At 44.4% G+C, this 25775-nt stretch overlaps 2 protein-coding genes and 1 pseudogene across 3 annotated transcripts; 1 reads left to right on the forward strand and 2 right to left on the reverse strand.

Moving 5' to 3' along the window:
• The first annotated feature begins 1251 nt into the window (after positions 1-1251).
• Positions 1252-12259, forward strand: LOC123095734 (costars family protein). Of its 2 annotated transcripts, none has more exons than XM_044517293.1 (2): positions 1252-1532; positions 3683-4115. In XM_044517293.1, the coding sequence occupies exons 1-2, from the start codon at positions 1443-1445 to the stop codon at positions 3863-3865; spliced, it is 273 nt and encodes a 90-aa protein (XP_044373228.1). In that variant the 5' UTR covers positions 1252-1442; the 3' UTR covers positions 3866-4115. The 2 variants fall into 2 exon arrangements, with proteins under 2 accessions (XP_044373228.1, XP_044373229.1); XM_044517294.1 differs by lacking the exon at positions 3683-4115 and adding an exon at positions 11861-12259 and having other exon boundaries at positions 1331-1532.
• Positions 12260-13814: 1555 nt separating this feature from the next.
• Positions 13815-14745, reverse strand: LOC123095738 (uncharacterized). The gene is made up of 2 exons (XM_044517295.1): positions 14354-14745; positions 13815-14248 (listed from the first exon to the last, which is right to left on the reverse strand). Exons 1-2 carry the CDS (start codon positions 14498-14500, stop codon positions 13928-13930), a joined length of 468 nt encoding a protein of 155 aa, XP_044373230.1. The 5' UTR covers positions 14501-14745; the 3' UTR covers positions 13815-13927.
• Positions 14746-14968: 223 nt separating this feature from the next.
• LOC123095737 (uncharacterized) lies at positions 14969-24168 on the reverse strand (annotated as a pseudogene).
• Positions 24169-25775: the final 1607 nt, after the last annotated feature.

Below are 25775 nucleotides of genomic sequence, written 5' to 3' on the forward strand. Positions count from 1 at the left end.
TTTAGCAACTATTCATCTCTCATTTAATGATTTTACAACGAAAGTTCTTCATGTATTGGTGGGCTTCTTTCATTTAAGCGTTTTGCCTAGATTCTCGCGCTTGACATTGTTTTTTCGGGGGTCACCACACTCATCTCTCTCCTCATAATTACCTTGCCACATCAGATTTTTTGCCTACATGGCAGCCTTAGCATCTATACAAGGTGGAACATTGGAAGGGGCCTAAGACATGGTAAAAGAAATAGTGGCACAGTTGCTGATTAACACCATGGGGACACTAAACATCAACTCCCCAAGCGGCAATTAACACCATGAAAGTGGTCTCAACAACAAACCCGAGGTAATATTTCATAGATTGAAAAGAGGATGGAGATGGAGGTAAGATAGAGATGGTGCTAGTGAAGATTGGAGTTGGTGATGATGATCCCCACATGAACATAGTGTTGGTGATGTTGATGGCTTTGATTTCCCATGTTCGGAGGGGAATGGTCCCGGCAGATCAGTCCTCCGTGAGATAGAAGTGCTTTGTTTTCTTTCCGCCTCGAAGATGGTGGCGGAAAAACCATGTAAATTAGAGGCATAGGTTTTAGGGTAAAATATGACCAGGGGCTCCAGAGAGAGGCAAGGGTGCCATGTGGGCCCCACGCGCCCCTGACTCGCGGCTCGGGTCAGGCCGTGTAAGCCCCCACATGCACCTCCCTGGCTTGGGTCCGGTGCCCCTGGCTCTCTTCCCATGTAATTTAGACTTTATGTTTTTCCTAACTTTTCCAAGCTCCGAATAACTAATTTCTTTGCTACGATTATTATTATTGGTTGTTTTTTGTAGTTTTCTGACAATCCCTGCTTAGTTGCTACATGCAAATTAAGAAGACAAAGATATAAGAATGGTGTGATTATCGTGTAAACTATGAGCAATTTTGAAAATCTTGTGATAAGAAATAGTGATGTAAAATGGACGTGTCACACTCTCACAACACTGTCTCCACCATCACCACCATCGAGGCCCGTCACCAATTTTTTTATTAAAAGAAACTACACACCATGTAAAAAATTCGATGTTGCCTCTCACCTTAGCTAAACAAGGCAGCTCGAGACGAGTTTATCCATCTGCCTTTAAATCAAGGTCTCATGGAGACTTTTTCTAAAAAAAGTCCAATGGAGACTTAATCCATTTTTTGACACCATGGGGACTTAATCCATGGTTTCCCTTTGTGTAACGTGATATTTGTGTGCGACTTGATCCATGGTTGCCTCCATCTCGCCCGTCCATCTCCGATCCAACGGCCCATGTGCTCCTGCCCCAACGGTTGGTGCCACTGCCACTGAAGTCTTCAACCGCGGGCTCTCCTCCATCTACCCCGACAAAAAAGAAAATTCCCCATTAACAAGCATCCCGCCGCGCCAAGATCCAAGAAGCATCGCAGAAAGAAAGAAGCGGCGCCATGAACCTTGGGCACGTCGAGGAGGAGGTCGGGAAGCTCCGGGAGGAGATCCAGAGGCTCGGCCAGCAGCAGCCCGACGGCTCCTACAAGGTACTCAGATCCGCCATCTCCCACCGCGTTCTGCCCCGATCTCGACCCCCATTCTCTCGACCGTCTCACGCCGGCAAGCAGGCGGTTTGGCGCGTGCCGCCGATCGCCCGATGCGGATTCTCCCGTCATTGCCCGTTTTGCTGGATCCCGCGGCGATCTCTGCGGTTCCGCTGGTGTGTGTGCGGGCCGGCGGATTCGTCCGTCTGAACGAATTGTTGGGTTCTGAAAATGATGTGCGCAGTGCAGATCCATGATTTGTACGTAGTTCTGAGCCTTAACCCAACTTGTTTGGGACTGAAAGGCTTTGTTTTTCTTGTTCTTGTTTGGTGAGACCAGTAGCGCAGGGCCATGGAACATAGCTGATGAAACCCATTTGCATTTTAAAACAAACTGAATGGTCTGGGTAACTTATAAGCTGATGAATAGATCGGATCAAAACCGTAAAGACGAATTTCCCCTTCCTTTGCCGTGGGACAGAATTTTACAAAGCAGTATAAATTTTCCTACTATTGTTCCTGTATGATGTGTTCAATATGATCGTATTCAGTATGATGATGTGTTCACATTTTATCTACTGGGCGCGCAGAAGTGCTAAGAAACCGCCAGGTCGCCGCACATGGCACTGCTTTATAAATAAAGGTCTGGATAACTGACAAGCTGATGAAAAGATCGAACCAAAACCATAGGACGAATTTCCCCTTCTTTGCCCGTGGGACAGAATTTTACTGCTGTATAAATTTTCCTATGGTTACTGTATATTCAGTTCGATGTGTTCACATTTTATCCACCAGACGCGCAGAAACCACCAGCTCGCGGCACATGCCACTGCAGTCTGATATGCAAGGGGATGGATGCCCTATTGGCAATCAAGACATCCACTACGATTTTACGAGAAAAAGAAATTTACAAACAATTACTGAGTAACTGTGCACTTTCTCCTGAATTTCCGCAAGCCGCGGCTAAGTTTTCCTTATAACACTGTAGCACAGTTTTATCTGAATGTTGACAATTTCAAGAAGATGGCTATGTTCATTAAGTTGCTGTTATAGCCTGCTCATAACTGAATGAGATTAGACAAGAACATGAAAAATGCATTGCACCGTCTAATGAGTTTTGCATTCCCATTCCAAGTGTCAAGTCGCCTAGTAGTATTATGTCATGTTGTAGGCTTCAGTCACATATTCCCTTTTGTTTCTTCTTTCTTGACCATGTAAGGTTCTAAAGTGCTTATTAGTGGCTTAAAACAGCTCGTCACTAGGATTTCTCCATCTTCCTCTTTTTTGACAAATGCTAAATTAAGTACTCCCTCTGTTCAGTAATGTTGGTCGTTTTTGCCATGGTCATGAGAATTAAGGAATATCCTCAGTTAATCATCATTTCCTTCTCTTAATCCTAGGTCCTCTAATTTTTTCTTAATTCTGGTGTGCTCTCTCCAAGGAAGAGCATTAACAGGAGAAATACTTGCTAATCAGAGCAATGCCAAAATGGCATACACTTGTGGACTCGATGACATGGCTAAAACCATTCTTTTACCTAGAAAATGTAAAACGACATACACTTCTGGACTTGATGAGATGGCTAAAACCACCCATTTTGCCTAGAAACTGTAAAAAGATATCCGCCTCTCGACTTGATGAGATGGCTATAACCACCCCTATCTCTGGACTTGGGAGGGAGACTTATTGTGTGTAGCACGTTGCCCTGTCAATCACATATTTTTTAACTTGCCTCGGCCTTTAACTCTTCATAAATTTTGACATCAAAACAGACAAATGGACACAAGAATACTTCAGTCAGTGTGACATCATTATTGTAGACTTCATAGAGCTGCATAAATCTTGATGTTTCATGCTTATGCTGACATGGCATATTCTTGAAGCACAACACTGCACCAGGCATCTGAACTCATGATTCAAAGACTAGCTAAATGCAGTTCTTGTTTTGCTGAAGGAGTTATGTGTTTGTGAGGTATAAACATGCATCCTATTAGTATCGTTTTCAATGGTTAGGCTTGTAACACAGGAACTTATATGATTTTACAGGAACCATAGAAACTTATCCATGAGAAAGTTTGTAGCGCAGCTTTCCTGCATCTTGTGAACATAATCAATGGATGTCAACTTGTGTAATTGAAGTATTGTGGTTTGCAGGTCAAGTTTGGTGTCATCTTCAACGACGACCGATGCGCAAACATATTTGAAGCATTAGTTGGCACCTTGCGGGCCGCCAAGAAGAGGAAAGTTGTCACCTACGACGGTGAAATGCTTCTGCAGGGTGTTCATGACAATGTGGAGATAACCCTCTTCCCTCCCCCCACGGTTGCTGCCACTTGAAGTTTGCAACACCGGCAAGTCTCCCACATTATTGTGTCAATCTGCTTGTAATTTGTTGTGCTTAAATTCCCATGAACCGTTTGGTGCTCAGAAGAGTACTATTGTGAGATGTGAACTCATGATCTATGCAATTGCTTTGCTCTATTGCTTGCATGGTTGTTGAAACTTGGTGCTGATGTACTGTGTTGTGAAAGATAGAGCGACAAGCTCCAACTTTGAAGTAAATGGCCACTGTGTTATTGAGAGTGTATTTCACATTGCTTGTCTGACAATGACATGTATAGTACTGTGCACATAGCTCCAACTTTGGAATACTTTCTTTTCTTTCTTCACACCATGTTATATAAATTGTGGGAGAGCTGTACAGTGTATGTGCAGTTGTGTGTAGAGCTATATAACTAGTTTGTTTTGGTAGTGTGGAGTGACTCTTTCTCTTCATACTTCCTCCGTCCCGAATTACTTGTTGTAGAAATTGATAGAAATGGATGTATCTAGAATTAAAAATACGTCTAGACACATTCATTTCTATGACAAGTAATTCTGGACGGAGGGAGTATTAGTCATGACTCGTGGGGATAGGAGACATTGGGAAGAAAATAACCAGCCTGAAGAGGCAATTAGTTCTTCCTTAGCGTCACCTTTCATGGATGGGGCAAAGGATAATCAGTTCATGGTAAGTGTTGTGATGATAGTTTTTGTTATAGTGATCCACGACGTTGGGATTTGAGGTCCGACCTTTTGAGGGATTCATTAGCTCGTGATCAAGAATTTGACCGGTCTTCCCTTGCTAGCACTGGACTTCCTAGGGTTGATGTAGAATTTATGATCATGTCTGGTTCTACCTATATATATATTTTTAATCTGTGATACATTGGAATCTCTGTATGAGAAATATAGGGCAAAGAAAAGAGCATTTGGTACTTTGTCATGACAAATGTATACAACAAATCACAAGAAATGGTTGAATCAAATAGGGTCAAATGATAATGTTGAACACGATCACAATTTTGTTAGAATTTTTACAGGTTAAGATTCTACCAAGTAAAGACTCCTAGGATAATTTTGAGAGGCTCCATACAATGTTGAACATGATCCAGTTAATGATAGGGTTGTATGGACTAGATTGAGACTGATAAAAATTGGTCTTGTGGCCAGTGACCACCAACTTTATCTTATTACTGACCATATATAGTACAAGGATTTAGGATACCAAGAGTACGGATTACTATCAGAACAAACTAAACACTTTTGGCCTTCAGCAAAAGGGGAAAGACATTTATCTTCAACAAGTACCATTCCAATCTTCTACAAACTTCCAAACACAAAGTCGAGAAAAAACAAAACGACGTAGATGGCTAGAGAATGCATTGCAAGTCTAGTGTTCCATGTTTTTTGCATTTGAAAATTGGTTTGTGCATAAGGATGGGAGGCATAATAATGCACGTGCAATTATCAAGACGACAGAGAACACAAGACTTCAGACAACAAGTCTGTTTGGTTGGTGCCTAAATTTGCCACAGTTTTTGTGCCAAATGTGTCAGAAGGTCACAACTTTTGTAGGGAGAAAATTATTAGTCACACCTGTGGTAAGACTTGGCAAGAAATCTTATGTACGATAAGCAGGGTAGGGTGCTAAGAAATTATGGCACACCACAAGTGATCCAATTTAAGAAGCAAACATTACACCACGAGCGTGCAACATGCCTAACACGGGTGGGTGGAAGGAATTCTGCAAGTTAGGAGCTGGTTCAAATGTGGCCCAACAGATAAATTTTGTGATTAAAAATAAATAAATGTCGAGCAGTTTCCTAGCAAGAGATCCAATGTTAAAAATTTATAGAGATCCACAACATTGCGATGTGAGGTCTTACTTGTGCATTGTTCATATGAGCATCTGAAACAACAAGTCACAAACATGGCAATTGGTGAAGTCCACCTCAAAAAGGAAAACCACATCTGGTATCATCTATGGTTTAAGCATGCAGCAACTAACATGATTAGGGGTTTAAATATCTGGGGTAGGCTTGTCTCTAGGCCTTAGTATGAGCATAGCTTCGGGAGACGCATTTTCACACGTTGCCAACTCTTTACATGCTTCCACATAAGCTTTGGTTTCTTCTCCATGGTTGAAACTGACAAAAAAGTATTCAAACATCCCTGCTTTTGATAGCAGAAACTTCATAAACCACATGTCATTTGGTAAATACTTCGGATGATCCACCGAGACATGTTTGAGATTAGCAAACAGGTCATCATATATCACTGCATCAAGAATATCTTGGTCGATGGCATCATCATTATCAGTTTCAACTTCCGGCCTGACTACCTACACAAGGAAGTCCAAGATTGTTGTGTCAGTTAAACAACTCAATCCATTAATGGATGTCTGTTAACCGAGACATACAAGTTCAAGGGTGCATCTTATATTACCTGAATTTTGAGTTTTTCAATGTGAGGACCAAATCTCAGTGAAGAAAATATCGACATAATGCTTGGGAATTTGCCGAAATTTGCAGTCTGTTGCACAGCCCTCAAGTTCTGGAATGTCCATAAAATCCTTTCCAGCGGATTTTCCATAGTCTGGAAAACATAGAACACAGTTAGATTAGCATATGGTCCTAGTGCAAGTTTACATCGGGGTGACATATAACTCAAATCAGCTAAGAGTGACTTTGTTAGCAATGTGTTTTCGTAATCGAAGAGGGAAACTGTTAGCAATGTCTGTTTGCTGCATCTAGAGTGGGTTTCATGAATGAATTCACATTGCACAGTGCCATACAAAAAATGAGAAAGGTGAACAGATGATTGCCTATATATCCAGTATCCACGCACCAAAAGATTACCATTATGACTTAAAAAATTAAATAGTTACTTCCAAGCTCTTACCATTACTATTTATACAAGATGACTGTTGAATACTTCATGTAGTAACGCCATGCTCTTAATAGGAGTTAATTGCAAAAAACCACCACATTTGGGGCTTCGTTTACGGAAAAATACTTGGTCCCTAATTATTTGCAAAAGTCACCATGTATCTAGTAAACTTTTTGCAAATTGCATTGATCAGGTGATTTAGCCTGATTGATCACTTTCTGACAAGTGGGGCCGGATTGTAAAGGGATGATTTGGTAAAAAATTAACATACACCTCCCTGGATTTCACAAAGGCACCCTTATTTAAAATTTTTTAAAGCAATCAGCCCCCCTCCCACCCCCGTCCCCTGCCTCCTCCAAGGTGGTGGCTGGCCACCACGGGATGGCCTCCCTCCTCCCTGGCCTTGCTCGCGGGGCGGCCTCCCTCTTCCCTGGCCGGCGGCTCGCCCCTAGCCACAAGCTCAGGGCCCCGGCATGAAGTGGCTTCCAATCCTACGCGTTCACCCGGCCCTGCCGCTGTGCTGTCGGAGCTCCGCCGCCTGGCGAGTGCTCCGCCCAGCGTGCTGCTGCTCGGCACTGCAACTCCCCGCCGGTGTGGCTACTGCTGCTCGCCGCCGCTGGTCCTCGTCGCTGCGGCTGCCACGGGCACGCCGAGCAGGAGGTTGTGGCGCTGTGTCGCGAACACGCCGACCTGCTCGTGATTCCTGTCCGCCACCGCGACGCGCACCGGGGCGCGCACGCCGCGCTCAACTGCTCGCTCCTGCCCATCTCCTCCCTGCTCCACCTCCTCCTCGTCTCTGTGTCCGCCCTGCCGGGGCTCATGCTCCCCGCCACGGCATCCAAATGGTCGGCAGGGTTTGGGCGCCGCCGTGTCGGCCGAGCTCGCGCTGCTTCGGCAGTAGCGCTGCTCCACGGGGGGATGGGTTGATTGCTTTTATTTTTCAAATATAGGGGTGTATGTGTTAATTGTTTGCTGAGTCAGCTCCTTACAACCGGTTCCATTTATATGACAAGTAATTTCAGACTGAGGGAGCATTTTGGAGGCTCCTAGGGCTATGTGCAAAGCCAGATTCGCCAAACACAACCTTCATAGTAGTATTTGTTTTACACATGAGACCCACCTATTGTTGGCTTACTATTTCTTTGAGGAGCTCGCCGCGTAGAGGACCTCTGCAACATCCAACACCGAGGAGCTCAAATGTCACGCCTTCGCCTTCGTGGCGGCCAATGAGTCGCCTGGCTCTGAAGATCCAAGCGAGGGCCAGCTGAAACCTCTCACTCTGTTCTCTGAGCCTCTCACCAACCCCCTGTTGTATCTGGATGAACTATCAATCCTAGATCTGGGCTATGACGGAGAAGAGCGGTCAGTGCGGGGGCGGCGGTTAGGGCTCTGGGACAAGGGGGAGGTGGAGGGGAAGGGGAAGGGAGGTGGAAGATGAGTTGCGGGCGAGCTAAAACTTCCTTCGTGCCACGGGTTTCCTAGATGGAGTGCGTTCCAAAGTGACCTTCGAGGCAACAAATATGCAATCTGGGAGGCCAGATATGGAGAGCGCTTCAAAAATTGTGATGGCATGGCACGGGATGGCGACTCTACTAGAGTTGCTCTCAGCAATATCAGTGCTTTGACAATTAAATAACGATGGACATTTCCTCAAAAAGAAAAATAAATAATGGACATAGTTTAGAGATTAACATCAATGCATGTCGCCTCAAATTAAAAAAAAATAGAATTCAACTATTTGTTCCATGGACATTTGACGCAATGTAGTTTTGTACCTGATCTGAGTCGGTGTGCAAGTAAAGCTTCTTAACAATAGAAATTCGTCGGAAAGTGTTGATGAAGTTTGGGGTCCCGAATAGGGGATCAATGGAAATTTGTGCCACCTCCAGCAATGGGAGATCCCCCACAATTCGGCATCCGTTGTCAAGGGACATGGTCAACCTGAGGAAACGGAGGTTGGGCGCCTGGATGGCACATGTTACGATATCAGCCTCATCGTCGCCGATCATGACATCATCCAACAAGAGCCTTGTGAGGTGCGGTGCCGAGGAGATTATGAGTTGGAGTTGCGCCGCGGCGCCATGGAAAGGGAGGACCACGAACTCGAGGTAGAGGGTGAAGAGGTTGGGGAAGCCAGCGAAGCCCTGAGGAGCGCGCAACAAGTGGCAATAGCCACAGAGCTGGAGGTGGGTGAGTGTGCTGCAGGAGTAAAGGGCCGGGCCGACCACGGGCGGGCGGGGCGAGTGGGCGGGCCAGGGCTCGTCGAACTTGAGCTTGAGCATCTTGACGCGCTTGTGCGCCAGGGCAAGGAGCCAGCGGGCAGGGCGGTGGGAGTGGCGCCTTTGGACATGGGCGGTGAAGCTGCGGATGGGCGCGGCGCACGGCCATAGGCTGCAGGCAGTGAATTTGTGGACGGGCGCGGCGCACGGCCACAGCAGGAAGCGTGGATCGCGTGCGGTGGAGGATCCTCGACTGAACCAAATGTCGAGGCCGGGGACGGATTCCCATCGCCGGTGCCAAGCGGGGGAGAGACAGCAGGTGCCGACCAACTTCTCGAAGGGGAGCCGACGGAGGATGTCATCGAGCATCTCAGGCGGAAGGGACATCAGGTAGTTTGGGCCGGCCATCGGCGCCTCCTCCCCCCGCCGTTGACTCGTGGAGGAACCCACGCCCCCCATCCTCTCCATTGGGGATTTGTGGGCTGGTGTGGTGGGAGTGAGGGGTGCTCCAGCCGCGTGCGCTTTTAATGCGTGTTGCCGCACACATCCATTTTTTACAATTAATGATGGTATTTCTACAAATATATTGAGACCTTGAGACATGAAAGTTAATTTTGTCGATATCAAAAGGATATGTTGCTTATTATTAATCTTGGTTGTTTCACATTGTCAACAACACCAGATACATAATGATAGTATTCGGAAAGGTAAAGAAAAGACTTACAAAGCCTGCATTTGTGGGATAAATCCATCTATCCGCCAACGATCATAATAATACCTCTCAAGGAGAAAAATGATTCCTTTTCTGCAATAGCACACACAATTTCCGGGAAAGAGATCAATGCAAGTTTAGAGACAAAACTATGCAACATAAATAAGATGAATAATTGTCCCGGTTTATTACCTTTTTTACCGACTTCGCAATGCTACGTCCCTTGCGAGTTGTGGTGGGACCATGTTGCTCCCTTGTCTTCTCGCCCATACCTCTTCCATAGTCTTCCTCAACAACGGTGGCAGTGGTACACCTATGGTTTGTCGTAGGCCGCGAGAACAAGGGGGTGGCGAGGGGAAGCTGAATGAAATAGCTGATGATGAAAACAATGCATATTTTGATCTTCAAAGTGGATACAAAGGAGTATGCTTGTAGTAAATTTTACTAAGTAATTTTATAGTTCGAAATTGTAATATGTAAGAAGCATGAGAACATGTATCAAATTACGTGCATGATAACATTCAAATCATCGAAATGAAACGTAGATCGGCTGAGAGAGGCCACCAGCAGGAAGCAAGCAGATGGTGAGATGGGATGGGGCAGTGGTGGAGTATATTTCACAAACCTTGACCTTGATTGATGATCCACAGGGGAAATCCTGCTCGTGTGCAATGGAGTTTGGATTCAGGAAAGGATCCATAGGCGTCGCCGGGGCAGATCTAATTGTCAATGTTTCATGTGGTGATTGAGCTGGTTACTTGTCAATAATTTCACAATAACATGCGCGCGCACGCACCCATCAAGCTGAAGCAGGAGACAACACCCTAGAGCCCGACAAGGTAGCCACCAACACCGTCGAACGCCCTGCTTAGCCGAGACCACATGGTAGACACCGGTGTGCTACCAAAGCCGTTGAACCGCATCATAAAGAACAAACTAAGCAGTCAGAGTTTTCGCAAGCAATATATTACTGCGTAACCGTGCACTTTCTCCAGAGTTTTCTCAAGCCGCGGCTAAGTTTTCCTTATAACACTGTAGTACAGTTTTATTTGAATGTTGACAATTTTAGGAAGATGGTTATGTTCATTAAGTTGCTGTTATAGCCTGCTCATAACTGAATGAGATTAGACAAGAACATGAATAATGCATTGCGCCATCTAATGAGCTTTGCATTCCCATTCCAAGTGTCAAGTTGCCTAGTATTATGTCATGTTGTAGGCTTCAGTCACATATTCCCCTTTGTTTCTTCTTTCTTTATCATGCAAGGTTCTAAAGTGCTTATTAGTGGCTTAAAAGGGTTCGTCACTGTGATTTCCCCATCTTCCTCTTTTGTGACAAATGCTAAAAGTACTCCCACTGTTCAGTAATGTTGATGGTTTTTGCCATGGTCATGTGAATTAAGGAATATCCTCAGTTAATCATCATTTCCTTCTCTTAATCCTAGGTCATCTAATCTTTTCTTAATTCTGGTGTGCTCTTTCCAAGGAAGAGCATTAACAGGAGAAATACTTGTTAATCAGAGCAATGCCAAAATGGCATACACTTGTGGACTCGATGACATGGCTAAAACCATTCTTTTACCTAGAAAATGTAAAACGACATACTCTTCTGGACTTGGTGAGATGGCTAAAACCACCCATCTTGCCTAGAAACTGTGAAAAGATATACGCTTCTCGACTTGATGAGATGGCTATAACCACCCCTATCTGTGGACTTGGGAGGGAGACTTATTGTGTGTAGCAGTCAATCACATGTTTTTTAACTTGCCTCAGCCTTTAACTCTTCATAAATTTTGACATCAAAACAGACAAATGGACACAAGAATACTTCAGTCAGTGTGACATCATTATTGTAGACTTCATAGAGCTTCATAAATCTTGATGTTTTCATGCTTACGCTGACATGACATATTCTTGAAGCACAACACTGCAGCAGGCAACTGAACTCATGATTCAAAGACTTGCTAAATGCTATTCTTATTTCGCTGAAAGAGTTATGCGTTTGTGAGTTCTAAACATGCATCCTATTAGTATCGTTGTCAATGCTTGGGCTTGTAACACAGAAACTTATATGATTTTACAGGAACCATAGAAACTTATCCATGAGAAAGTTTGTAGCGCAGCTTTCCTGCATCTTGTGAACATAATCAATGGATGTCAACTTGTGTAATTGAAGTATTGTGGTTTGCAGGTCAAGTTTGGTGTCATCTTCAATGACGACCGATGCGCAAACATATTTGAAGCATTAGTTGGCACCTTACGGGCTGCCAAGAAGAGGAAAGTTGTCACCTACGACGGTGAAATGCTTCTGCAGGGTGTTCATGACAATGTGGACATAACCATGTTCCCTCCCCCCACGGTTGCTGCCACTTGAAGTTTGCAACACCGGCAAGTCTCCCACATTATTGTGTCGATCTGCTTGTAGTTTGTTGTGCTTAAATTCCCATAAACCGTTTGGTGCTCCCAGAAGAGTACTATTGTGAGATGTGAACTCATGATCTATGCAATGGCTTTGCTCTATTGCTTGCATGGTTGTTGAAACTCGGTGCTGATGTACTGTGTTGTGAAAGATAGAGCAACAAGCTCCAACTTTGAAGTAAATGGCCACTGTGTTATTGAGAGTGTACTACACATTGCTTGTCTAACATTGACATCTATAGTACTTTCACTTCTTTCTTTGCACTGTCTTATATAAATTGTGAGATAGTTTGATTTTGGCAGTGCGGAGTGTCTCCTTCTGTTCATATTAGTCATGGCTCATGAGGATGGGAGACATTGGGAAGAAAATAACCAGCGGGAACCAGCCTGAAGAGGCGTCCTGCTTTTCACCAGCGTCATCTTTCATTGATGCGGCAAAGGCTAATCAGTTTGTGGCAAGAGTTGTGATGATAATTTTGTTATAGTTATCCACGACGTTGAGATGTGAGGTCCTACCTTTTGCAGGGTTCATCAATATAGCAATCAAGGATTTGATTGATCTTCCCTTGCTAGGACTGCACATCGTATGGTTGATGTAGAATTTATGATCATTTCTGGTTCTACCTATACAGTTTTTCAAAATCTGTGATACATTGGAATCTCTGTATGAGAAATATAGGGCAAAGTAAAGAGCATTTGGTACTTTGTGACGGCAAATGTATACAACAAATCACAAGAAATGGTTGAATCAAATAGGGTCAAATGATAATGTTGAACACGGTCATACAATTTTTATAGAATTTTTACAAGTTACAATTCTACCAAGTAAAGACTCCACCTAGGATATAATTTTGAGAGGCTCCATACAATGTTGAACACGATCCAGTTAATGATAGGGTTGTATGGACTAGATTGAGATTCTGATAAAAATTGGTCTCCTGGCCAGTGACCACGAATTTTATCTTATTACTGACCATATATGGTCAAGGATTTATTAGTCAATTTGCTGAAAGTGGCCACCAATGACCTCTTACCAAGAGTACGAATTACTATCAGAACAAACTAAACACTTTCGGCCTTCCGCAAAAGGGGAAAGACATTTATAACTTCAACAATTATCGTTCCGATCTTATACGAACTTCCAAACACAAAGTCGAGGAAAAACAAAAGGATGTAGATGGCTAGAGAATGCATTTCAAGTCTAATGTTCCATGTTTTTGCATTTGAAAATTGGTTTGTGCATAAGGATGGGAGGCATAATAATGCACGTGCAAGTATCGAGACGACAGAGAACACAAGACTTCAGACAACAAGTTTGTTTGGTTGGTGCCTAAATTTGCCACACTTTTTGTGCCAAATGTGTCAGCAAGTCATATTAGTCACACCTGTGGCAAGATTTGGCAAGAAATTTTATGTATGATAAGCAGGGTAGTGTGCTAAGAAATTATGGCACACCACAAGTGAGCCAAAGAAGCAAACATTACACCACGAGAGTGCAACATGCCTAACACGGGTGGGTGGAAGGAATTCTGCAAGTTAAAATCTGGTTCAAATGTGGTCCAACAGATAAAATTTGTGATTAAAAATAAATATATGACTAGCAGTTTCCTAGCAAGAGATCCAATGTTAAAAGAATTATAGTGATCCACAACATTGCGATGTGAGGTCTTACTTGTGCATTGTTCATATGAGCATCTGAAACAACAAGTCACGAACATGGCAATTGGTGAAGTCCACCTCAAAGAGGGAAACAAGCTGTTTTTGTGCAACAATGATCAATAACTACATCCGGTATCCATATCCATGGTTTAAGCATGCAGCAACTAACATGATTAGGAGTTTAAAGATTTGGGGTAGGCTTGTCTCTAGGCCTTAGTATGAGCATAGCTTCCGAAGACGCCTTTTCACACATTGCCAACTCTTTACATCCTTCCACGTAAGCTTTGGTTTCTTCTCCATGGTTGAAACTGACAAAAAAGTATTCAAGCAGCCCTGCTTTTGATAGCAGAAACTTCATAAACCACATGTCATTTGGCAAGTACTTTGGGCGATCCACCGAGACATGTTTGAGATTAGCAAACATGTCATCATATATCACTGCATCAAGAATATCTTGATCGATGGCATCATCATTGCCAGTTTCAACTTCCGGCCTGATTACCTACACAAGGAAGTCCAAAATTGCAGTGTCAATTAAACAACTTAATCCATTAATGGTTGTCTGTTAACTTAGACATACAAGTTCCAGGGTGCATCCTTATATTACCTGAATTTTGAGTTTTTCAATGTGAGGACCAAATCTCAGTGAAGAAAATATCGACATAATGCTTGGGAATTTGCCGAAATTTGCAGTCAGTTGTACAGCCCTCAAGTTCTGGAACGTCCATAAAATCCTTTCCAGCGGATTTTCCATAGTCTGGAAAACATAGAACACAGTTAGACTAGCATATATAACTCTAGTGCAAGTTTACATCGGGATGATATATAACTCTAATCAGCTAAGAGTGACTTTGTTAGCAATGTTTTTTTTGGAATCAAAGAGGGAAACTGTTAGCAATGTCTGTTTGCTGCATATGAATTCACATTGCACAGTGCCATACAAAAAAATGAGAAAGGTGAACAGATGATTGCCTATCCAGTATCCACGCACCAAAAGATTACCATTATGTCTTAAAAAATTAAATAGTTACTTCCAAGCTCTTACCATTACTATTTATACAAGATGACTGTTGAATACTTCATGTAGTAACGCAATGCTCTTAATAGGAGTTAATTGCAAGAAACCACCACATTTGGGGCTTAGTTTGCGGAAAAATACCTGGTCCCTAATTATTTGTAAAAGTCACAACATATCTAGTAGATTCTAAAAAAACAACGTATCTAGTAAACTTTTTGCAAATTGCACTGACCAAGTGATTTAGCCTGATTGATCACTTTCTGACAAGTGGGGCCGGATTTTAAGGAGATGATTTGGTAAAAAATTGACATACACCTCCCTAGATTTCACAAAGACACCCTTATTCAAAAAATGAAAAAGCAATCAGCCCCCTCCCACCCCCGTCGCCTGCCTCCTCCGAGGTGGTGGCTGGCCACCGCGGGACGGCCTCCCTCCGAGGTGGTGGCTGGCCACCGCGGGACGGCCTCCCTCCTCCATGGCCTTGCTCACGGGGCCGGGCAGCCTCCCTCTTCCCTCGCCGACGGCTCGTCCCTTAGCCACAAGCTCACGGCCTCGGCACGAAGTGGCTTCCAATCCTGCGCGTTCACCCGGCCCTGCCGCTGTGCTGCCGGAGCCGGAGCTCCGCCGCCCGACGAGTGCTCCGCCCCGCGTGCTGCTACTCGGCACCGCAACTCCCCGCTGGTGTGGCTGCTGCTGCTCGCCACCGCAGGTCCTCGTCGCTGCGGCTGCCGCGGGCACGCCGAGCAGGAGGTCATGGCGCTATGTCGCGGACACACCGACTTGCTCGCGGTCGCTGTCTGCCGCCGCGACGTGCTCGGGGGCGCGCACGCCGCGCTCGACTGCTCGCTCCTGCCCATCTCCTCCTTGCTCCACCTCCTCTTCGTCTCCGTGTCCGCCCTGCCGGGGCTCATGCTCCTCGCCACGACATCCAGACGGTCGGCAAGGTCAGAGCGCCGCCGTGTTGGCCGAGCTCACGCTACTTCGGCAGTAGCGCTGCTCCACGGGGGGAGGGGTTAATTGCTTTTCTTTTTCAGATATAGGGGTGTATGTATTAATTGTTTGCTGAGTCAGCTCCTTACAACCGGGTCCCACTTATCAGAAAGTGATCAAACAGGCTAAATCGTCCAATCGGTGTTTTCTGCAAAATGTTTACCAAAAACGCGGTGGCTTTTGTAAAAAATTAGAGACCAGGTAGTTTTTCATAAACGAAGCCCCAAATGTGGTGGTTTTCTGCTTTTAACTCCTCTTAATAGAAAAAATATATCAGGTTTGAATCCTTCTAGCAGGAAGGGATTACGTTTCCCACAATCGGCTCAATACTAATGGTTAAGATGATCTTGTCTTAGGTTTGGGTCAATACTAACGGAAGTATAGAGTCTGTAGACCATTCTGATGGTCTAAAGGAGGGGACACAAAACACCAGATTTTGAACCCGGGAACAGAGCGACTCTAGCACAGTCGTCAAAAGGGCAGCCTACATAATGTCATGGAATGCACTCCATCATACTCTTTTCGTTCGGAAATACTTGTCGGAGAAATATATGTATCTAGACGTTTAGTTCTAGATACATTCATTTTTATCCATTTATGTGACAAGTAATTCCAGACGAAGGGAGCATTTTGGAGGCTCCTAGGGCTATGTGCAAAGCCAGATTCACCAAACACAACCTTCATAGTAGTATTTGTTTTACACATGAGACCCACCTATTGTTGGCTTACTATATCTTTGAGGAGCTCACCGCGCAGAGGACCTCTGCAGCACCCAACACCGAGGAGCTCAAATGTCACGCCTTTGCCTACGTCGACGGACAATGAGTCGCCTGGCTCTGAAGATCCAAGCGAGGACCAGCTGAAACCTCTCCCTCTGTTCTCTGAGCCTCTCACCAACCCCCTGTCGTATATGGATGAACTATCAATCCTAGATCTGGGCTATGACGACGAAGAGGGGTCAGTGCGGGGGCGGCGGTTAGGGCTCTGGGACAAGGGGGAGGTGGAGGGGAAGGGGAAGGGAGGTGGAAGATGAGTTGCAGGCGAGCTAAAACTTCCTTCTTGTCACGGGTTTCCTAGATGGAGTGCACTCCAAAGTGACCTTCGAGACAACAAATATGCAGTCTGGGAGGCGAGATACGGAGAGCGCTTCAAAAATTGTGATGGCATGGCACGGGATGGCGACTCTATGTACTAGAGTTGCTCTCAGCAATATCAGTGCTTTGACAAATTAAATAGCGATGGACATTTCCTCAAAAAGAAAAGAAAATGGACATAGTTTAGAGATTGCCATCAATGCATGTCGCCTCAAATTACAAAAAATTAGAATTCAAACTATTTGTTCCATGGACATTTGACACAATGTAGTTAAGTACCTGATCTGAGTCGGTGAGCAAGTAAAGCTTCTTAACACTAGAAATCCGTCGGAAAGTGTTGATGAAGTTTGGGGTCCCGAATAGGGGATCAATGGAAATTTGTGCCACCTTCAGCAATGGGAGCTCCCCCGCAATTCGGCATCCGTTGTCAAGGGTCATGATCAACTTGAGGAAACGGAGGTTGGGTGCCTGGATGGCACACGTTTCGATATCAGCCTCCTCATCGCCGATCATGACATCATCCAACAAGAGCCTCGTGAGGCGCGGTGCCGAGGAGATTATGAGTTGGAGTTGCGCCACGGCGCCATGGAAAGGGAGGACCACATACTCGAGGCAGAGGGTGAAGAGGTTGGGGAAGCCTGCGAAGCCCTGAGGAGCGCGCAACAAGTGGCAATAGCCACAGAGCTGGAGGTGGGTGAGTGCGCTGCAGGAGTAAAGGGCCGGGCCGACCACGGGCGGGCGGGCCAAGTGGACGGGCCAGGGCATGTCGAACTTGAGCTTGAGCATCTCGACGCGCTTGTGCGCCAGGGCGAGGAGCCAGCGGGCGGCACGGTGGGAGTGGCACCTTTGGACATGGGCGGTGAAGCTGCGGATGGGAGCGGTGCACTGCCATAGGCTGCGGGCGGTGAATTTGTGGACGGGCGCGGCGCACGGCCACCGCAGCAAGCGTGGATCGCGTGCGGTGGAGGATCCTTGACTGAACCAGATGTCGAGGCCGGGGACGGATTCCCATCGACGGTGCCAAGCAGGGGAGAGACAACAGGTGCCGACCAACTTCTCGAAGGGGAGCCGACGGAGGATGTCGTCGAGCATCTCAGGCGGAAGGGACATCAGGTAGTCCGGGCCGGCCATCGGCGCCTCCTTCCCCCGCCGTTGACTCGTGGAGGAACCCACGCCCCCCATCTCTCGGTTGGGGATTTGTGGGCTGGTGTGGTGGGGGTGAGGGGTGCTCCAGCCGCGTGCGCTTTTAATGCGTGTTGCCGCACATGTCCATTTTTACAATTAATGATGGTATTTCTACAAATATATTGAGACCTTGAGACATGAAAGCTAATTTTATCGATATCAAAAGGATATGTTGCTTATTATTAAGCTTGGTTGTTTCACATTGTCAACAACACCAGATACATAATGATAGTATTCAGAAAGGTAAAGAAAAGACTTACAAGGCCTGCATTTGTGGGATAAATCCATCTACTCCCTCCGTTCTGAATTACTTGTCACAGGTATGGATGTATCTAGATGTATTTTAGTTCTAGATACATCCGTTTCTGAGACGAGTAATTTGGAACGGAGGGAGTATCCTCCAACGATCATAATAATACCTCTCAAGGAGAAAAATGATTCCTTTTCTGCAATAGCACACACAATTTCTGGGAAAGAGATCAATGCAAGTTTAGAGACAAAACTATGCAACATAAATAAGATGAATAATTGTCCCGGTTTATTACCTTTTTTACCGACTTCGCAATGCTATGTCCCTTGCCAGTTGTGGTGGGACCATGTTGCTCCCTTGTCTTCTCGCCCGTACCTCTTCCATAGTCTTCCTCAACAACGGTGGCAGTGGCACACCTATGGTTTGCCGTAGGCCGCGAGAGCAAGGGGTGGCGAGGGGAAGTTGAATGAAATAGCTAATGATGAAAACATTGCATATTTTGATCTTCAAAGTGGATACAAAGGAGTATGCATGTAGTAAATTTTACTAAGTAATTTTATAGTTTCAAATTGTAATATGTAAGAAGCATGAGAACATGTATCAAATTACGTGCATGATAACATTCATCCAAATGAAACGTAGATCGGCTGAGAGAGGCCACCAGCAGGAAGCAAGCAGATGGTGAGATGGGATGGGGCAGTGGTGGAGTATATTTCACAAACCTTGACCCTGATTGATGATCCACAGGGGAAATCCTGCTCGTGTGCAATGAAGTTTGGATTCAGGAAGGGATCCATAGGCGTCGCCGGGCAGATCTAATTGTCAATGTTTCATGTGGTGATTGACCTGGTTACTTGTGTCAATAATTTCACAATAACACACGCATGAAACAAATGTTTCATGTGGTGATTCAGGAAGGGATCCATAGGCATGCCGCACCCATGGGCGTTGTTGCAAAGCCATGGGAAGATTCAGGCCCGCTACCGATGAGGGTTGATGCCACGACGAAGCTACCGATGAGGGTTGATGCCACGACGAAGAGGCGAGGCATGGAGGGTGGTGCCCCCCGCGCCCAGGACATCAGGTTAAAGAGGAAGGCTGTTAAGATCTCTGTTGTTTTTTATCTGTCTAATCACTCGATTGCTTCAGTAGAAGGAAAGTATGGGAGATTTCTTCCCTGTCAAACCTAAAAAGAGCAGCCAAATTTCCCATTGCCTTCTTCAGCGACATATACCCTCAATATGATGTAATTTTTGAGAATATATTACAACTTCAACAGATGGTTTCCTTGCAGACGGCGGTTCCCACATATGTATGCGCTTTAGAACTCTCAACATACAGTCATGTTTTTGTAATTAAACAAAGAATTAAATAAATAAATAACCGCATTAATTGGCAGGTACAAGCGACACATAATCAAGGCAACATTATGGGGGTCACAACATTCTCACCATTTCATTGTCGAAATATTGTCCCATCTTATAACAAATATTCACAGTTGTCCAGCAACAAGGGAAAAATACAACATCATGAACCTTTGCAGTTATGAAAACATGGCATATAACTTAGAAAAAGTAAAACAAAGCGATGAGTGACGATCGCTCTATACAACGCATAAACAACAAGGCGATTTGTTTTTGCAAACGAGAACTGTGTTACTTTTTACCAACATTTGAGATAGACAAGACCTGGCTAACAGCCCTGCTCATCGTTTTTGATTTGAGGGGCAGAAGCCGCTTACTGCTACTTGAGCTTGCATTGGGTCCATCCAATCTTTTCCGGTACTCTTTCTCGAGCTCCTCGAGACTACTGTTCACCTGCAAGTAAGATCAAGTGTACCTCGATTATCAGTAACAATCTTGGGACTGCAAATTTCAAGTCCCCGATCATCAGCAAACACACAAACGTATTACTCCTACCATAAGCGATACAGCAACCACGAACCACCAAACAATAGAAATAGGATAAATAATATCCCACAAGCAAGAACTCACAAAACCATGGGCATACTAATATTGCCATCTCATTTGCTTAAAAAAAGTTTATTACCTTAAATGAGAAGGCAAGTGGAAATAATGTATCAGGATCAGTTGCCTCATCTGGAAAATATCTCAAGGAATGCAGAAGTTCCTCAAAAGGCAATTTGACCTGACAGAAAGGTAACTTTAGCGATTCTTTAAAATATGTCGCAAAAGCAGCACAGCACACCAAGAAACTTACCAGGTCATCATGGCAGAATCTCAATAGACCCAATCCAACTTGGAAAACAACCTTAATACCCTATAAGTAGGATCGAGTCAATGATCAGCAAAAGCAAGTAAATCAGATTGTTTTAATACGTGGATATACAAAATTGGTAGATATAGTCGTATGAAAAAGCCATGCGCATTTATGAAATGGCAACACAAGCTCATGTGTCTTACTATGGAAACTAGATGAGTAGGACCTCACAACCATGTGTTAGCTACATTAAACTGTTTGCAACATATAAACACTCTGCAAAATTACATACATAATCCCTAGAAATAGAATGTTTCTCTATGGCTAATCAAAAATTGATTGTGTCTGGTTCCTAAATTCACACTGCACTCCATCTGAAAAATTAACATTTAAGGTGCATACATAATCCCTAGAAATAGAATGCTTCTCTATGGCTAATAAAAAATTGATTGTGTCTGGTTCCTAAATTCACACTGCACTCCATCTGAAAAATTAACATTTAAGGTGCATACAGTCACTGGAAGGAACAAAAGCTCAAAAGAACTCCAATATTGATACTATTTATCTATACATGTACATCAAACTCCACAACTGTTGCAAGTTATATTAGGCGACAGTAGAAGTAATATTAGGCGACAGTAGAAGTTATACCACTACATGTACTGCCCTTAATAAAATTCTTCTGAAAAAAGTCCTAAAAGGAGTAATGCTAATGTAAAACTTGTAATCATACCATATATGGAGCAAACATGTTTGAAAAATCAATAAAACATAGCTTAAAACTCATAAGCTCAGGTAAACACGAAACATAAAAAAACAATATGGATGGACAAGATTCTTACCTCATAAAGGAAGACATCCCAAACTCTAAGAGTCATAGGAAATGGGAAGGAATATGAGAAAACCGTGATAAACCATTGACTTGCATACATGCTTGGATTTATCATTTCTTCAATAAAATGCTGTCCCAACTTTGGCATGTGCTCTTGAACTAATTTCTCAAACTGAAACAGATATTGTTGCACAAGCGGCAAACCGGCCTGTTGTAGGATTATAAAGAGTAAGACTTGTTAAATAGTAGTTCAGAATATGCAGATTTCTTCCAGAAAATGTTCCTTTAGTGTTGCATGTGTTCCAAAACTAAGTGCTCAGACTAAAGATAACTGCTGCTGAACAAGTGGCAAATTTTAGTTTAATAGTTAATATATCAAATTGAGAAAAAAAAATATAGTAGAAGCTGATGATAAGCATGACGCAAACACTCTGGAATTATTGAACCAAAAATCTGAAAGAAAAAGCTCTCATTCATCACTCCGAAGTTCAGGTTTCTAATGGTAATTTGAGTTGTTTGCTCATTGGAAAGTAAAAATCGCCAAAGAAGTTCAATCACCTGATACAAGCCTTCCATAGGAGCATGGACAGCTCCTTTTAGCAAAGCTACTATTAACCAAAATGCATCCTCCTCGCTCATATAAAGAAGCAGCAACCCAGCTATAAATCCCATTCCCTGCATCAAGACCGCGCAAAAGTAATAGCATGTTAATCCAGGGAATATGTTCAACCCTTAATAATACGTTGGCAGGCTGAACACAAACCTGCACATATCCAACATCCCTATCATAAACAGAGTACGCTTTTAAAACGTTATACAGAGATCTTTGACCTGGGCCATGTCGCTGTTGGAAGAAAATATGCGAAGGAAATGTACGCGATATATCACGAATAATTTCCAATTCTGATGTTGATGTCTCGTATATGACCAAAGTCTGTCCAAAGAAAACATAGGTTATATAAAAACAATCAGTCTAGTCTGGAATAAGTGCAATAGAGGCACGTGTGCAAAGTGCAGCGAATTATGAGAATCTGTATGATGTACGGTGAGTACTTTTCCTTATAAAATACGTAACCTACAGAGCTTAACTATCCTGTTTTCCTCCAACACATGTAAATTATATGAAAGCAGCACAATATATAAGGTACGGCGAAGGAATTCTATGATGTTCCCCTTCAGATCACTAGTAGATTAATAAGAATAAATATTTTTGTTATCAGTCATCACTATAAGAGAACCCCAACAAGGCCACAGAAATGCCTAATAATTTAAACATAAGGATGGTTATGAGTACCTCATAAACCCCAGGATTCATTAGCAAGAGGTCCCTGCTGCCTGAAATCAACTGCCAAACAAGTCCTCTGAGACAATCAGGAATTCCTTTCCTTATTCTTCTCTTAACCACATGAGGATTCCTTCTAACATAATGCTTCCAGTCACTACCACCAGTACCTATCATCTTCCTCCACTTTCTTATCCTCCTTTCCTCTCTGCAATAAACCAAATTTTTAGCCCGCGAAACAAATCGCTTAGAGAAAAGAAGATTTAGATAAGTAAACTAGCATGGCACGTGTGACAACATGGTGCCAGAGTAACATAGTCATGAACAAGCTACTCCGTCCGTTCCAAAATACTTGTCGTGGTTTTAGTTCAAATTGACTAAAACCATGCCAAGTAGTTTGGAACGGAGGGAGTAGTAAATACCAAGTATACTCTGTCGTCCAAGCAAGTCAAATATATGACAACCAACTTGCCAGATAGATGAACGTATGGGGACTGTAAGTACAACAGGAGACCCTGATCATACCTTCCGCGTTCATGTGTGGGTCTGCTTTTCAGAATCCCCTCGGGAGAGTTGCTTTGTTCTGTCTTTATAAAGCCAAATCTGTCCACAGGCCGAGAAGGAGCTGGTCCAGGTTCTATGTCATCCACGTCTTTCTTCTTATCCATCTTACTGATTACTCGAGGATACCTTCACTACATTGCAAGAAATATACCATGTCACTAATTTTCGCATCGAGAATATCAAATGCTCAGCTAAACAATAGATGTATGAAGGTCACTGAGCCATCCTACTAACACAGTCTGAACAAAAATCAAACTATACTAGCAAACAATAGTTTAAGCGCAAGCAATATCTCTCCACCGGGCGGGCGTTGGGCATGGACGGGGTCAGTTGAACCCTCAGAAGCTCGAGAACGAAGTTGCTGACATTAACGGGTACTCGTATTAAATACAATGTGCATCCTATGAATGGAAATGGGGTCAACCGAGATCAAACAAACAAACAAACGAACGAACAAAGGATTGCATTAGCAGATCAGATACCACATCCATCCGCTACCTTATTGCTCACGAATACAGAATGATGCAGACGAATCTGTCCAGGCAGGCTAGGGGAATTCCTTACCTCCGGTGGTGGGAGGGCCGTGAGCGAGAGCCCTCGTTGGCGACGGGCGGGCGGGAGACGATGGGGGCCGGATTCGCGCGGATCACGTGAATCTGGAATCAGGCGACGGCAATGAAGCCTCCGCTGGTGGCGCTGCCGGCGTTTCTTGCCCGGTCGCCGGGGCCGGCCGGCGGGGAATCGTGGGGAGGGCGAGGGCTAAGCCGGGACCGCCTGACTGCGGGGAGGGTGGCAGCGTGTCCGAGGAAGGGGGTGGACGGCGCGGCACGGGGACGGGGGCAGCTGTGGAGGGGAAGGGGGAGCCGGCGGCGAGGAGGAGGAGGAGGAAGAAGAAGAGGCAGCAGATTAGATTAGCGCGTTGTTCGGGTCAAGATCTGATCACATCCGACGCGCACGGTTTGGCTGGGTCGCACGAACCGCACATCGCCTGCGCGCGCAGAAGAGGAAAACTAACGATTTATTTCGATTTTCAGGGCGTGCAGACCGCACATGCACGCACGAGCCTACCCATGGGAAAGGATGACGCGTACACAAGGGTTAGCCATGGTGAGGGCGATATTTTTCATTCAAGGGGATTTAAAAAGTTGAGGCCTCCTTTGATTCATAGGATAGAAAAGTTATAGGAATAAGAAAGTCATAAGAAATAAGATGACATGTATCTGAAATTCTATGAATAGGATTAGAAAAGAAGATGCCCTTTGGTTCACATCATAAGATATTTTTTCATATTTTTCTACGAAATGTGGAGGATAGGAAGAACTCCTTCGTAGGAATAGGATTCTATTCCTACAGACCAAAGGGCTCTAAAGGAAATTTTCCTATATAAATCCTATCCTATGGGATTCCTCCAAAATTCCTACGAACCAAAGGAGGCCTAAGAGGACTAGGTTTTAAAATTAACAACAACTGATAGCATGCGCATCTTCTTTAGTTTACAATTGGCATTTTCGTGACACAGTGTTTCTCGGGTAGATTGGACTATTAAGTTATGGACTGGCCTCGCGGCGAAGTTTAACTACACCAATCCTAATACTCTTGTGAGAACCGAAGGTATGCGAAAATGGGTAGTAGCATTCTAGGATAAGGATGGGATCGATGCATCCCGGTATAAAAGTAGATTAGCCTGTTCGGATTAGTGATGAGTTGATGACACATGCAAGTGTTCGGACGGTAGACACTGGATATGATATGATGCGCTTAGACTTCAGCTCGACAAAGGAACCTTACATACCCCAACTCTTCTTGGTTCGGGGATTTTTCGTTTTCGAAGATTAGTAAAGTAGGAGGATGAAATAGCATCTTTGAGTGAGTATCACGGGGTGTTTCTTTTTCTATTGATGTTCTGGAGTTGATGTTGCACTCTTTCATCTTCTCTGTAGAGCTTGACATGTTGTCCATTTTAGTAGATCTTTTTACGAAATTGCAGCTGAGGAGGCCATGTAGGCTCATTCGCGAGGAGGCCATGATTATAAAATGGCACCCTTTATACGTTAAATGTTTTCTTGTTTTCTGTCCTTCCCGGACCATGACATCTTCAATGACTCCGATCAGTGCACAACAGTTGTACCGCTTACTCTTCTCAATCTACCACCTACCTCTCCCCCTTCTTAATTCTTTTCGTCCCCATTATATAAACTTGAAATTGTGAAACAAAAGAAAAGGGGTAGAAAGGGCCAAAGGCAAGGATGAGTGAAAAATACTACTAGCGCCGGAGTGTCCATTGTTTCTTCACATTTTCACTTTCCCGATTTCTATGTTCATAAGCATGGGAGGCATCGGGAGAAAGCAATGCAGCACAACCCTCAGACACCTTGGCCATGGTTAGCCACTCGAGGGGAGCACAAAGGAAGTAGTGCAGAAAGCTCTCCATAGACGAACGGGAAAACCATGGAGAGTGGGGGGAGGGTCACCCCTAAAGGGTATAGACGGGCCGATGAAGGCAATGCAAGATTGGAAATGGAGAGGGTGTTGTTTTGGAATAGGATACCTGGACGGGGGACGACAACAATCGTGTCCTTGCCAGCATCCATGCA

Source organism: Triticum aestivum, chromosome 4D (genome assembly GCF_018294505.1).
Source record: "Triticum aestivum cultivar Chinese Spring chromosome 4D, IWGSC CS RefSeq v2.1, whole genome shotgun sequence".
Lineage (NCBI taxonomy): Eukaryota > Viridiplantae > Streptophyta > Magnoliopsida > Poales > Poaceae > Triticum > Triticum aestivum.

Bases quoted from the DNA above. Each gene is read 5' to 3' on its own strand.
- LOC123095734 (XM_044517293.1), top strand. From the start codon at position 1,443: ATGAACCTTGGGCACGTCGAGGAGGAGGTCGGGAAGCTCCGGGAGGAG. The intron at 1,533-3,682 runs GTACTCAGATCC...TGTGGTTTGCAG, and splicing joins AGCCCGACGGCTCCTACAAG to GTCAAGTTTGGTGTCATCTT.
- LOC123095738 (XM_044517295.1), bottom strand. From the start codon at position 14,500: ATGGAAAATCCGCTGGAAAGGATTTTATGGACGTTCCAGAACTTGAGG. The intron at 14,249-14,353 runs GTAATATAAGGA...TTCCTTGTGTAG, and splicing joins TTGAAAAACTCAAAATTCAG to GTAATCAGGCCGGAAGTTGA.